This window comes from Lithobates pipiens, unplaced genomic scaffold, assembly GCF_037356315.1.
Source record: "Lithobates pipiens isolate NorthernLeopardFrog02 unplaced genomic scaffold, aLitPip1_a1.2 Scaffold_167, whole genome shotgun sequence".
In the NCBI taxonomy this organism is placed as follows: domain Eukaryota; kingdom Metazoa; phylum Chordata; class Amphibia; order Anura; family Ranidae; genus Lithobates; species Lithobates pipiens.
The window spans coordinates 1,493,222-1,507,103 of NW_027507753.1; the positions used below are offsets into that span (position 1 = coordinate 1,493,222).

A 13,882-nucleotide genomic window follows, 5' to 3' on the forward strand; every position below is an offset into this window, starting at 1 on the left:
ATTTAGGTGTCTGGTCCCTTTTGGGGTGCCGGGCGCCTGAATTACAGCGGCGGGGGTGTTTTAGAATCACCTGATTAGAGCCATAGGTTCTAATAGGCTTCAAAATAGGTGAATTGCGAGCGCCATGCTTGACGCTCACAGTCTACCCAGGTGTGTTAGAAAAGTGAATTAATATTCACTTTCCTAACACTGAACCGCCTCTCCACCAATCAGGTGTGTTACCCGTCACCTGATTGGCTGAAACGATAGGCGCAGCTATTGGATGCCTATCAGGAGGAGAGGACGGGAGATGAGGATGGCAGGAGACGCAAGGAGGACCCCCGCTCATGTCTGTCACCTGCTGCCCCACTGAGACAGGCCTTAGTGCCAGGCAGACAGCGAGCAGGTGGTGGGGATTCACCGTGGCAGCATTTAATGGCCACAGTGGCGGAATTTGATGGGCACAGTGGCAGAGCTTGATGGGCACAGTGGCAGCATTTGATGGGAACAGTGGCAGAGCTTGATGGGCACAGTGGCAGCATTTGATAGGCACAGTGGCAGATCTTGATGGGCACAGTGGCAGATCTTGATGGGCACAATGGCAGCATTTGATGGGCACAGTGGCAGATCTTGATGGGTACACTGGCAGCATTTGATGGGAACAGTGGCAGAGCTTGATGCGCACAGTGGCAGCATTTGATGTGCACAGTGGTGGCATTTGATTAGCACAGTGGTGGCATTTTATGTCACAGTGGCAGAGCTTGATGGGCACAGTGGCCACATTTGATGGGCACAGTGGTGGCGTTTGGTGGTACAGTGGCTGCAATTGATGTTTTTTTTTCTGAATTTTTCAGTTTGCTTGTGCCCCCCCTAAAAATTTTGAGCACCAGCCGCCACTGGTTTATATGTGCATTTGTATATATGTGCGTGTATATATATATATATATATATATATTATGTGTGTGTGTGTTTACATGTATGTATCCACATTTTATGTAAAATGCTGTTCCTCCGAAAAAGCGTACCATGCTCAGATCGCTTTTCAGAGGCATTTGACAGCCATTAGAGAGGCAATATGTTGCCTACTGACCACCTGTTTTAACCCCTTAAATGCATCATCACTATGCTGCAACTCCATGCAATGCACACAGTTGCAGGGGGGTCGCAGTGCAGCCCCATTAACCATGGGGATGTACTTCAAGGGGGCGCCCTGACTGGAAAAAGATTGTGAAACATAGACATAGAGGAACTGATCTGTCCATTATCCTCCTGCAGCTGATGAATGCCTGTGGGTGGGAGAGGAGGAGAAGCGGGGGGGGGGGGGGGGGTGGAGAAATCGGTTCCTTTATATGCAGCCACTCACTTGTGACCGGTCCCTGGTGTTCCGCCACCGGGCTCGGAGTAAAGAGCTTTGTTCGGGGGCCCTCCACGGTTTCTTGCATCGGGGGCCCTGAGGGTTCTGGTTACGACACTGGAAGGATTTACCACATTTATGTTTGTTTGTAAAAAATTAGTTTCGTTCAACAATAATTTGGTTTAACATATAACTCTAATGAAGAAAAAAAAGTCCTGAATTAAAAGTAATAGTAATGGGGTTGGAAAAATATTGATTTCCCACCCGACAGTGAAACTTAATTAGATCGGCCCGTCTAATACTCAGTCTTAGTAACTTACAATCAAGTCTTATGAGTTTAACAAGAATAGCAAAAGAAAAGCCAATAAAAAAAATAAAAATAAAACTTTGAATTGACATTCATGTAGAGGGTGAAAGATCCCTCTGGTAAGAGTAATAGTATCCGAGTGGGGAAAATCATGGCGGCACGGGGCGGAGAGCCACGGCGATTGATTTGAGTGTGTATACCTGGGAAGCCTATCATGTATATCTTTAGATGACGGGGAGCTGGGAATGATTCAGAAGCAGGCGAGGTCCATCTCCACTGTGGGCACCTGAAGCCCTCTTCTATCTATTTCCGGGAATCGGTGCAGCTGGCTACCCAGCATGCATGAGAATGGGAGGTGACTGCTGGGTAGCCAGCTGCACCAATTCACCGCGCCTTCCTCCTGAGTTCTAACGCGTGGCGCCGGCGGACGTTCCCGTCAATCATCGCAAGGTCTCGTCACTAGGCGATTCGCCAAGGATCCGCTATCCCAGGAGCCCTCGCAAATCGCCTAGTGATGTAATCGCCTAGGCGGATACTGCCGGTGTTCTGCCGAGAACTGCCCCCCCATCAGATAGTGTCCGCCCCGTACTGCGCAGGCGCAGCACGGAGGACAAGGAGACCCCCCAAAAATCTGAGTCCAACTTCAAGGCCCACCATGCAAGCGGACATACGGCAGATGATGTAAAACCGCACGTAGTAACAGGGCTCGCTTGGCTCGCCAATTTTTATAACTTTTTTTAATTATTTTTTTAGAATTTTTCTGACTCTATGTCCACTTGGATGGTGGGGCTTGAACCTGGACTCAGTGCGCAGGCGCCGTTCATCTTCGGAGACCTTCGGCGTCTCCTTGTCCTCCATAGTGCGCAAACGCAGTACAGGGCGGACACTATCTGACTGGGGGACAGTATTCGACAAGACACCGGAAGGAGAAAGAAGGTAATTAAAGGTATTTCCATTGCGAAAAGGATGATCACGGGGGATACCGTAGGAAGGAAGTGTAGAAAATGGGTAGAACTCTGCTTTAAGTAATTACCATGGAGGCTGCAGTACCAATAAGGGACACAAGATGGCAGTGTTGGTTTATAATAGACTCCAACAGCAAATTCAATGTATAGGAGATGGAAATATCATACTATCACAGTGATTCTCAACCAGGGTTCCTCCAGAGGTTGTAGGGGTTCCTCCAGAGGTTGTAGGGGTTCCTCCAGAGGTTGTAGGGGTTCCTCCAGAGGTTGTAGGGGTTCCTTCAGCATTGGGCAATTTCCGCCTCTCAGATAAGTTCCCACCGACACCATTGATCTTTTTAGTTGCCTGTAAGGGGGTAATTCTTCCCACTGACCACAAGTGTGAGGACCATTCTTCCCACTGACCACAAGTGTAAGGACCATTCTTCCCATTGACCATCACACCAATGTATCCTGAGTTGTAGATTTCTCATTTTTAGCAGAGGGTTCCCCCAACACCCGGAGAACTATTTCAAGGGTTCCTCTGTGTTGGAAAGGTTGGGAAAGGCTGGACTATCGCAATAGTTGTCAGTGTAACTGCATTGTTTAGTGAGATTTAGTCGTCTTAACTATGTGGACTCATTTACCATAGTATGTTTATAAGTCTGTGTAGCACTAACCCCTGAAGGAGCTGCTGGTATAATTTGGGCTTACCGTTACCTTCTTCACCTCGGTTTTCATCCAGACCAGGGATATGCAATTAGTGGACCTCCAGCTGTTGCAGAACTACAAGTCCCATGAGGCATAGCAAGACTCTGAAAGCCACAAGCATGACACCCAGAGGAAGAGGCATGATGGGACTTGTAGTTTTGCAACAGCTGGAGGTCCACTAATAGCATATCCCTGGTCTAGGGGGTTCCCGTGGTAGATGGCCCAGAAACTTTAGAGACTGAACCTAAAATTTGTAGAACATTCGTGTGGTACCAGTATCTTTCAGCAAGTTCGGCGATACCCACGAGACCGGATTCACTTAGGTCCCTCAGCCTCACCAGGCTCTTGCTAAGAAGCCAACCCGTACGTGGCCTTCTTATGAAGACTCCTCCCCTGGATAGCTAAGAAGTTGCTGGGCCTCTCCACGACCGGAGACGGCACCGGACCACCTCGGAATCCTTTCCTTAGTTCCCTCGCCTCGGGCTAGCCAGCCCTGAGACATAAAGTCGGGTGGTTCTGCACCCCAGGCCATAGCCTTCCTGGGGGCTGGTCAGGAGGACCAGGACCATGGAGTCAGAATGTCAGAGAAGTTACCTGGTTGGTCGCGGTGCTGGCCATGCTGGTGTGTGTCGGTGTGCGATGGTGCGTGCTGGCGCGCATGTTCCTGTGCGTGCTGTGGTGCGCACCCCTGCTGGCATTGGTGCACGCTGGTGTGCGCCTTTGCACGCTCCTGTTAGCGCTGGTGTGCGCCGATGCAGGCTGGTGCGCGCTGTTGTGTGCACTCCTGGTGGCACTGGTGTGCGCTCGGGCGCACGCGCATGCACTTATGCACGCGCCTGTGCGCGTTGGCACGCGCACGTGCACAGTGGCGCGCGCATGTGCGCGGGGTTTGGCGCCAATTGCCCTATTTAGGTCTGCCGCATACTCCATTCAAGTGCTGCCTGATCATCAGCTTCTCCGTTCCCTGCTCCGTTGTCTGTATCTGCATTCCTGTATCTCCGATCTCTTGACGCCCCGGCTTGTTCTTTGCACACCCCTGATCTCCGCCTGCACCTAACCTCGGCCTGTTCTGACCTCACTCCTGCCTGTTCCTATTGTACCGTTGCTGCCCGCCTGTTGCTGAATCCTGCCTGTACCTGGACCCACCTGCTCAGCCCCTGCTCCGCACCCAATTGCCTGTGTTTCAGCCTACTCACCTGCTGCTTTGGGGTTCATCCTACTTCCAGCTCCTGGGTCCTCCTCATAGGCTCTCATTCCACTTCGCACTCCCAGCCACCTGTCTACTCTACCAGGGGTTGTAAGTCAAACACGTACGGGAGACCACCCTCTGCCCAAGCGGACTCACTGGTCTGGTAAGTGGAAGTCTGAAACAGAACATACTTCTAGCCCCGAACCACGTGACATCCGCATCTTAAGTACCCTCTCCCAGAAGGCACAGCAAGAGTGACACTCCCACTGGGCGGGCTCCGAGAGAAAGTAACCTTAAAGCACCCAACCAGACTGTGGTTCCATGCCTGCCAGAAGAGACAGTACCCCCTATGGCCAGGCCGAACACCCTATAGTCCAGTCAGACTGATGCCGAGGTCAAAATTTGAAACAATTGTACCCAAACCAAACTGCAATTCAGGTGTAACATTAAATTTCAAAAATACATAGTGTCTTCAGAAGCCCGAGCTACATCTGAAAATGAAGTTAGAATGTATTCTGGTAATTTTAAAGAGAGTTTATAACACATAAACTGCTGAAATAGCAATGGTTAGAAAAAATAAAAAGAATCCAGAGGGAGTACAAAACATAAAAAAAAAAACAAAAAAATAAAAATAAATATGGGATAAAAATAAAAAGGATGCACCCAAATAGAAAAATTGTTAAGATGGGACCTGGATGGGAGAAGAGGATAGGTCTTCCGGTCATCTTTCAAAGGGTCTGCATATTATTATATTATTAAAGGGGAATCCCCACCTGTACCGGATCCTTGCTGTGGAGAGAACAGATGTGATCTCCTTCATATTTCTGCGTCTGTCAAGTGTTGCTTGAGAGATATCTGGGTAGATCCACAACTGAACTCCATCCAAGGTGACATTTCTGATGCTCCGAGCAGCGCGCATTATTTCTTCTTTGATAAGAAAATCTTTCATACACAATACGATATCCTCGGGAGGTTTGTCAGGTGGGGGTTTAGCCCTCAATGCGCGATGAATTCAATCGCATTTGAATGATAAATGGTCTTGATCTGGCAATAGGAACTGGAATAGTTTAGTGGAATAAGCGATTAAATCTGTGACCGATTCAGGGGCTCCTCTTATTCTAAGATTATTCCTTCAGTTTCTATTGTCCAAATCTTCTACATAGGCTTGTAATTGCGTAAAAGCAGAAGATAGTGTTTCATGTTCTCTTGAAAGATCATTAAAAGTAATTGCTATCTCCTCATGTTTGTTTTCCAGCAAGTCTGTGCGTGTCCTTATTGCTGCTATTTCTTGGGACAGTGTGTTTGTAGAATTTTGTATCTCAGCTCGGAATTTAGTATGCAGCTTAGTGTATAAAGCTTCTAAACTGACATCTAGATCTTCCTTAGAGAGCGGAGTGTACTCCCGGTTGTTTTGTGAAGGTGCTGTGCCTTGCTGCTGCTGGTGTGTTGCAGGAGAAGGGGAAGCAGACGAAGAAAAATTCCTTTGGTGGTCAATAAAGTGCAGTTTTGGAAGAATACTCCTATTGGTGTCCATATCACAATTTTTTTTTGTATATTATATAGTATGTGTAGAATGCAGACCACCAACCTAAAGACACCTAGAAGAGAACTCAATTATTGTAATGACTTATAGATTTCGTCTTTTACATCCTTACATAATCGTATTCTAAGAATTACACCCGACATGGAGAATTAAGAACATTCACAAAGGAGTCCAATGCAATTCTCTCTTTCAGGAATCACCATGAACAGGTGGATCCCCCAACCCTCCTCCGGCCTGATCTGCTCTCTGTTAGCACTTTGCACTGGTCTCCTCTTCATCATCATCATCCTCATCGTCACCATCACACGTGAGTTCAGTCCATCCATACTACATTCTCTGGAAGATCTCCCCCCACTGTCCACACTACATTCTCTGGAAGATCTCCCCCCACCGTCCACACTACATTCTCTGGAAGATCTCCCCCCACCATCCACACTACATTCTCTGGAAGATCTCCCACCACCATCCACACTACATTCTCTGGAAGATCTCCCCCCACTGTCCACACTACATTCTCTGGAAGATCTCCCCCCACTGTCCACACTACATTCTCTGGAAGATCCCCCCCCACCATCCACACTACATTCTCTGGAAGATCTCCCACCACCATCCACACTACATTCTCTGGAAGATCCCCCCCCACCATCCACACTACATTCTCTGGAAGATCTCCCACCACCATCCACACTACATTCTCTGGAAGATCTCCCCCCACCATCCACACTACATTCTCTGGAAGATCTCCCCCCACTGTCCACACTACATTCTCTGGAAGATCTCCCCCACTGTCCACACTATATTCTCTGGAAGATCTCCCCCCACTGTCCACACTACATTCTCTGGAAGATCCCCCCCACTGTCCACACTACATTCTCTGGAAGATCCCCCCCCCCACTGTCCACACTACATTCTCTGGAAGATCTCCCCCCACTGTCCACACTACATTCTCTGGAAGATCTCCCCCCACCACCCACACTACATTCTCTGGAAGATCTCCCCCCACTGTCCACACTACATTCTCTGGAAGATCTCCCCCCACTGTCCACACTACATTTTCTGGAAGATCTCCCCCCACTGTCCACACTACATTCTCTGGAAGATCTCCCCCCACTGTCCACACTACATTCTCTGGAAGATCTCTCCCCACTGTCCACACTACATTCTCTGGAAGATCTCTCCCCACTGTCCACACTACATTCTCTGGAAGATCTCCCCCCACCATCCACACTACATTCTCTGGAAGATCTCCCCCCACTGTCCACACTACATTCTCTGGAAGATCTCCCCCCACTGTCCACACTACATTCTCTGGAAGATCCCCCCCACCATCCACACTACATTCTCTGGAAGATCTCCCCCACTGTCCACACTACATTCTCTGGAAGATCTCCCCCACTGTCCACACTACATTCTCTGGAAGATCTCCCCCCACTGTCCACACTACATTCTCTGGAAGATCTCCCCCCGCCATCCACACTACATTCTCTGGAAGATCCCCCCACTGTCCACACTACATTCTCTGGAAGATCTCCCACCACTGTCCACACTACATTCTCTGGAAGATCTCCCTCCACTGTCCACACTACATTCTCTGGAAGATCTCCCCCCACTGTCCACACTACATTCTCTGGAAGATCTCCCCCCACTGTCCACACTACATTCTCTGGAAGATCTCCCCCACTGTCCACACTATATTCTCTGGAAGATCTCCCCCCACTGTCCACACTACATTCTCTGGAAGATCCCCCCCCACTGTCCACACTACATTCTCTGGAAGATCCCCCCCCCCACTGTCCACACTACATTCTCTGGAAGATCTCCCCCCACTGTCCACACTACATTCTCTGGAAGATCTCCCCCCACCACCCACACTACATTCTCTGGAAGATCTCCCCCCACTGTCCACACTACATTCTCTGGAAGATCTCCCCCCACTGTCCACACTACATTCTCTGGAAGATCTCCCCCCACTGTCCACACTACATTCTCTGGAAGATCTCCCCCTACTGTCCACACCACATTCTCTGGAAGATCTCCCCCCACTGTCCACACTACATTCTCTGGAAGATCTCTCCCCACTGTCCACACTACATTCTCTGGAAGATCTCTCCCCACTGTCCACACTACATTCTCTGGAAGATCTCCCCCCACCATCCACACTACATTCTCTGGAAGATCTCCCCCCACTGTCCACACTACATTCTCTGGAAGATCTCCCCCCACTGTCCACACTACATTCTCTGGAAGATCTCCCCCCCCCCACCATCCACACTACATTCTCTGGAAGATCTCCCCCCCACCATCCACACTACATTCTCTGGAAGATCTCCCCCACTGTCCACACTACATTCTCTGGAAGATCTCCCCCACTGTCCACACTACATTCTCTGGAAGATCTCCCCCCGCCATCCACACTACATTCTCTGGAAGATCTCTCCTCACCATCCACACTACATTCTCTGGAAGATCTCCCTCCACTGTCCACACTACATTCTCTAGATCTCCCATCACCATCCACACTACATTCTCTGGAAGATCTCCCCCACTGTCCACACTACATTCTCTGGAAGATCTCCCCCACTGTCCACACTACATTCTCTAGATCTCCCATCACCATCCACACTACATTCTTTGGAAGATCTCCCTCCACCATCCACACTACATTCTCTGTAAGATCCCCCTTCTCTATCCATTCTACATTCTCTGAACGCTCTCCCCCACTGTCCACTCTACATTCTCTGGAAGATCTCCACTCACTATCCACTCTATATGCTCTGGAAGATCTCCCACAACCATCCACACTACATTCTCTGGAGGTTCTTCCCCACCATCCACACTACATTCTCTGCAGCTCTCTCCCTACTGTGCACACTACATTCTCTAGAAGTTCTGCCCCAATGGTCCACACTGCATTCTCTGCAAGCTCTCCCAACCCCCTCTCTACTGTCTACACTATATTTCCTTGAACCTCTCCTACTTACTAAATTCTGGTTCTCTGACTTTGGCAGGTCAGGGGGTGGATCAGACAGAGCAGAACATGGAGGTGAAGCTGAGGAATCTGAGTCTAGGAGTGGACATCCAAGTTCAGAAACTGTCCCAGGATGGTAAGATGGACCTCTGAGGAGTGACACTATGTGACGGGGGGGGGTCTGGTTTCCTCACCTTATGAATGTTCTTCTCCTTTAGTTTCCAGGTTGACGGAGAAACTGACCAACACTGAAACCTTCATAAAGGACATGAGAGGTGAGTTGGGGCAGGATTGGAAAGTGTACGGTACACACTCCTAAAGGTGAGAAAACATATTAAAAACAATTTATACTGAAAGACTGTGCAGTGTGATCTATCCAGATAATTAGTAAGGATGAGCCAATGGTTTGGCCCCAATATTAGCTGGTTGGGCATCTGAATAAATGTACAAACATTTGTCCGTTTTTCCTCTTGTTTGATGGGAGAGGAACATCATATGTAGAAGCTGTGTTTTTACTTCTAATGACAGTTTTTGTCAATGGTTGCTAAGAAAGCAATGGGTACCGGCACCTGCCATGCCCCTAGCAACTTCTGGCTTCACCAGCACCATTGACTTGTATAGCCGGGAATTCCCAGCCATGTAAGCAAAGGGCCAGGGATAGAAGTGACATCACAATTGGTCCACTGGCCATATTTGGGCAATGTTATTGATTGAGTATGGCCATGGTCATATGTGGTCAATCATGTCGCCCTCCTCCCTTGTTTTTTTTTTACCGCTTCTACAGTAAATAGTATAGCTTCTTGCTGTTAACTGTTACTAAAGAAGTGGCAGGTGCCGACACCCGCTGCATTCCCACAACCGCTAACATCACTGGCCCCGTTGACTTATATGACTTAAAATCCTCGGCCACAAAAGCAAAGGGGTGGGGATAGCAGTGACATCACTGTTCAAATTGGGTCTCTGGTCATATTTAAGCAATGATGTCACCACTTCCCCCCGCCCCTTTCCTTATATACAGTGCATTGAAAAAGTATTTATACCCCTTGACATTTTCCACATTTTGTCATGTTACAACCAAAAACTTAAATGTATTTTATTGGTATTCAGTACTTTGTAGAACCACTTTAAGCTGCAATTACAGTTGCAAGTCTTTTTGGGGGTGTCTCTACCAGCTTTGCCCATCTAGAGAGGACATTTCTGCCCATTCTTCTTCTTTGTAAAATATCTCAGCTCTGTCAGATTGGATGGAGAGCGTCTGTGATCAGCAATTTTCAAGTCTGGCCACAGATTCTCAATGGGATTTAGGTCTGGACTGTGACTGGGCCATTCTAACACATGAATATGCTTTGATGTAAACCATTCCATTGTAGCTCTGGCTGGATGTTTCGGGTCGTTGTCCTGCTAGAAGGTGAACCTCCGCCCCGGTCTCAAGTCTTCTGCCGACTCTAACAGGTTTTCTTCTAAGATTGTCCTGTATTTGTCTCCATCCATCTTCCCATCAACTCTGACCAGCTTCCCTGTCCCTGCTGAAGAAAACCATCCCACCACATGATGCTGCCACCACCATGTCTCACGGTGGGGATGGTGTGTTCGGGGGATGGGCGGTGTTAGTTTCCCCACACATAGCGTTTTGCTTTTAGGCCATAAAGTTGAATTTTGGTCTCCTCTGACCAGATCACCTTCTTCCACATGTTTGCTGCCCCCTCCCCCACATGGCTTCTCACAAACTACAAACAGGACTTCTTATGACTTTCTTCCTCCAATGTCTTTCTTCTTGTCACTCTTCCATAAAGGGCAGATTTGTGGAGAGACGACTAATAGTTGTCCTGTGGACAGATTCTCCCCCCTGAGCTGTGGATCTCTGCAGCTCCTCCACAGTTACCATGGACCTCTTGGCTCTTCTCTGATGAATGCTCTCCTTGCCCGGCCCAGAGAATAGCCAATCACAGCTGGATGATCACTCAGGTTGGAGTGTCTCTCTCTCACAAAGTCTAGCAGCCAACAAGGTGCTTCCTCTGGACAAGTCTCTGCCACCGACGTTGTTGCAGAATATGTAGGAAACTAAACTTGAAGACACTCGTGTGATATCTGGATCTTTCAGCCAACTTGGCGATATCCACAAGATCGGATTCTTTTGGGTACTTCAGCCCTTCCAGGCTCTTACTAAGAAACCATCCCGTACGTGGTCTTCTTCTGAAGAGTCCTCCCCTGGAATGCTTGAAGTCACTGGATCTCTCCCGACCCGGAGACGGCACCCAACCACCTCAGAATCCTCCTTTAGTTTCCTTGCCTCGGGCTAGCCAGCCCCAAGACATCAAAATCGGGTGGATCCGTACCCCAGGCCATAGCCTTCCTGGGGGCTGGTCAGGCGGACCAGGACCATGAAGTCAGTACATCATTCTGGACGGAACCCCGAACCACATGATGTCCGCATCTTAAATACCCTCTCCCAGAAAGCACAGCGAGAGCGCCACTCCCACTGGGCCGGGCTCCGAGAGAGAGTAACTTAAGCACCTAACCAGACCATAGTTCCATGCTTGCCAGAAGAGACAGCGCCCCCCTGTGGCCAGGCTGAACATCTTACCGTCCAGTCAGACTGATGTTGAAGTCTAATTTAGACAATTGTACCCATACCAGACTGTAGTTTAGGCAAAACTTTAACTTTGAAAAACCCATAGCGCGTGCTCTTCAGGAGCCGCCGCTACAAACCTAACCCTGCTTTATACTTCTCCACAACTTTATCCCCGACCTGTCTGGTGTGTTCCTTGGCCTTCATGATGCTGTTTGTTCACTAAGGTTCTCTAACAAACCTCCGAGGGCTTTGCAGAACAGCTGTGTTTATACTGAGATTAAATGACACATATTGGACTCTATTTACTAATTAGGTGACTTCTGAAGGCAATTGGTTTCACTAGATTTTAGTTAGGGGTATCAGAGTAAAGGGGGACGAATACAAATGCCCCTCCCCCACACTTTTCAGATATTTATTTGTAAAAAATGTTGAAAACCATTTATAATTTTCTCAATTTGGGGGGGTATGAATACTTTTTCAAGGCACTGTAGCTGATGACTGCTTTGGGGGGCTGTCATTCGGCAAGGAGTAGCCTCGGATCAGTCGTGTGCACCGGGCCTGTCGGCTTTTTTTCCTTCAGCGAGTTGGTGGGCGGCAGTCATCATGATTGATGTTGGATTTACAATGTGAACTTTTAATTTCTTAATAAATAATGGGCTTTTTGTGTCTTTATTCACATTTTTGTGCATAAATAAGGGTACTATTTTTTTTAGGTAGAGGGAATTTTTTGGAGGGGCCCCTTATTTTTAGTGGGGGTTCCAGATTTCGATAAGTCCCCTGCCCGCAGACCCCCAAAACCACCGAGCCAGGGTTGCGGGAATGAGGCCCTTGTCCTCCTCAACATAGAGAAAGGTGCTTTGCCAAGAGCCCCACCCATGTTGGAGGCATGTGGCCTGGCATGGTTTAGGAAGAGGGGTGGTGCATGTTCATCCCCCCCTATTCTGGCTATCCTAGACTGGCATACCCAGGGTAGGAGTCTGATTAAGGGTCCACTATGTTAAGGGTCTGGTACGTTTTTAGGGGGCAACTTCCAAAGGCGGAACCCCGGCTCAAACCGAACCCCCGAGCAATTCCACTCGTCCCAAGTGTTCAGCAATGTTGGTGAATGAATGTACAGGAAATGTTTATCATGGTTTTCCTCTCTTCACAGCCGCCAGTGTAATCACTAAAATAAATAGGATGGAGGCTTCTGTGAACCGAATTCTATCTGATGATGTAGCAGGTAATCATACGCTCCAAGATCAGACCTGACATATGTATTTGGGGGGCAAGTAGATCATTATTACGGATAAATCTCCAACCATTGACCCAACTTGGGACTCTAAAAGGGGTGGGAATTACACGGGGACTGGGAGGAGTTTTCTGGAATATGGGTGCGTTTGGGTACTTTTGGGCTTTGCTTGGATTTCTCACTACAGAGGCTAAGCTTTTCTGAATGGAGACAGCAGAATGGTGGAGAATATAGTTAGGTGGAGAATATAGTTAGGTGGAGAATATAGTTAGGTGGAGAATATAGTTAGGTGGAGAATATAGTTAGGTGGAGAATATAGTTAGGTGGAGAATATAGTTAGGTGGAGAATATAGTTAGGTGGAGAATATAGTTAGGAGGAGAATATAGTTAGGTGGAGAATATAGTAGGTGGAGAATATAGTTAGGTGGAGAATATAGTTAGGAGGAGAATATAGTTAGGAGGAGAATATAGTTAGGAGGAGAATATAGTTAGGGGGAGAATATAGTTTAGGTGGAGAATATAGTTAGGGTGGAGAATATAGTTAGGTGGAGAATATAGTTAGGTGGAGAATATAGTTAGGAGAATGTATTAGGGGGAGAATATAGTTAGGGGAGAATATAGTTAGGTGGAGAATATAGTTAGGTGGAGAATATAGTTAGGAGGAGAATATAGTTAGGGGGAGAATATAGTTAGGTGGAGAATATAGTTAGGTGGGAGAATATAGTTAGGTGGAGAATATAGTTAGGTGGAGAATATAGTTAGGGGGAGAATATAGTTAGGGGGAGAATATAGTTAGGTGGAGAATATAGTTAGGTGGAGAATATAGTTAGGTGGAGAATATAGTTAGGTGGAGAATATAGTTAGGTGGGAGAATATAGTTAGGGGGAGAATATAGTTAGGTGGAGAATATAGTTAGGTGGAGAATATAGTTAGGTGGAGAATATAGTTAGGTAGGAGAATATAGTTAGGTGGAGAATATAGTTAGGTGGAGAATATAGTTAGGTGGAGAATATAGTTAGGTGGAGAATATAGTTAGGGTGGAGAATATAGTTAGGTGGAGAATATAGTTAGGTGGAGAATATAG

At 47.7% G+C, this 13,882-nt stretch overlaps 1 protein-coding gene across 1 annotated transcript in view; it reads left to right on the top strand.

The window, feature by feature from the left end:
* Positions 1–12,818, top strand: part of LOC143986524 (uncharacterized) — a 64,527-nt gene extending 51,709 nt beyond the window's left edge. The window contains exons 2-5 of the mRNA XM_077484876.1: positions 6,221–6,334; positions 9,036–9,131; positions 9,214–9,270; positions 12,718–12,818. Of these exons, the coding sequence (XP_077341002.1) occupies positions 6,229–6,334; positions 9,036–9,131; positions 9,214–9,270; positions 12,718–12,818 (360 nt within the window). The 5' untranslated portion in view covers positions 6,221–6,228. The remainder of the gene's footprint in view (positions 1–6,220; positions 6,335–9,035; positions 9,132–9,213; positions 9,271–12,717) is intronic.
* Positions 12,819–13,882: the final 1,064 nt, after the last annotated feature.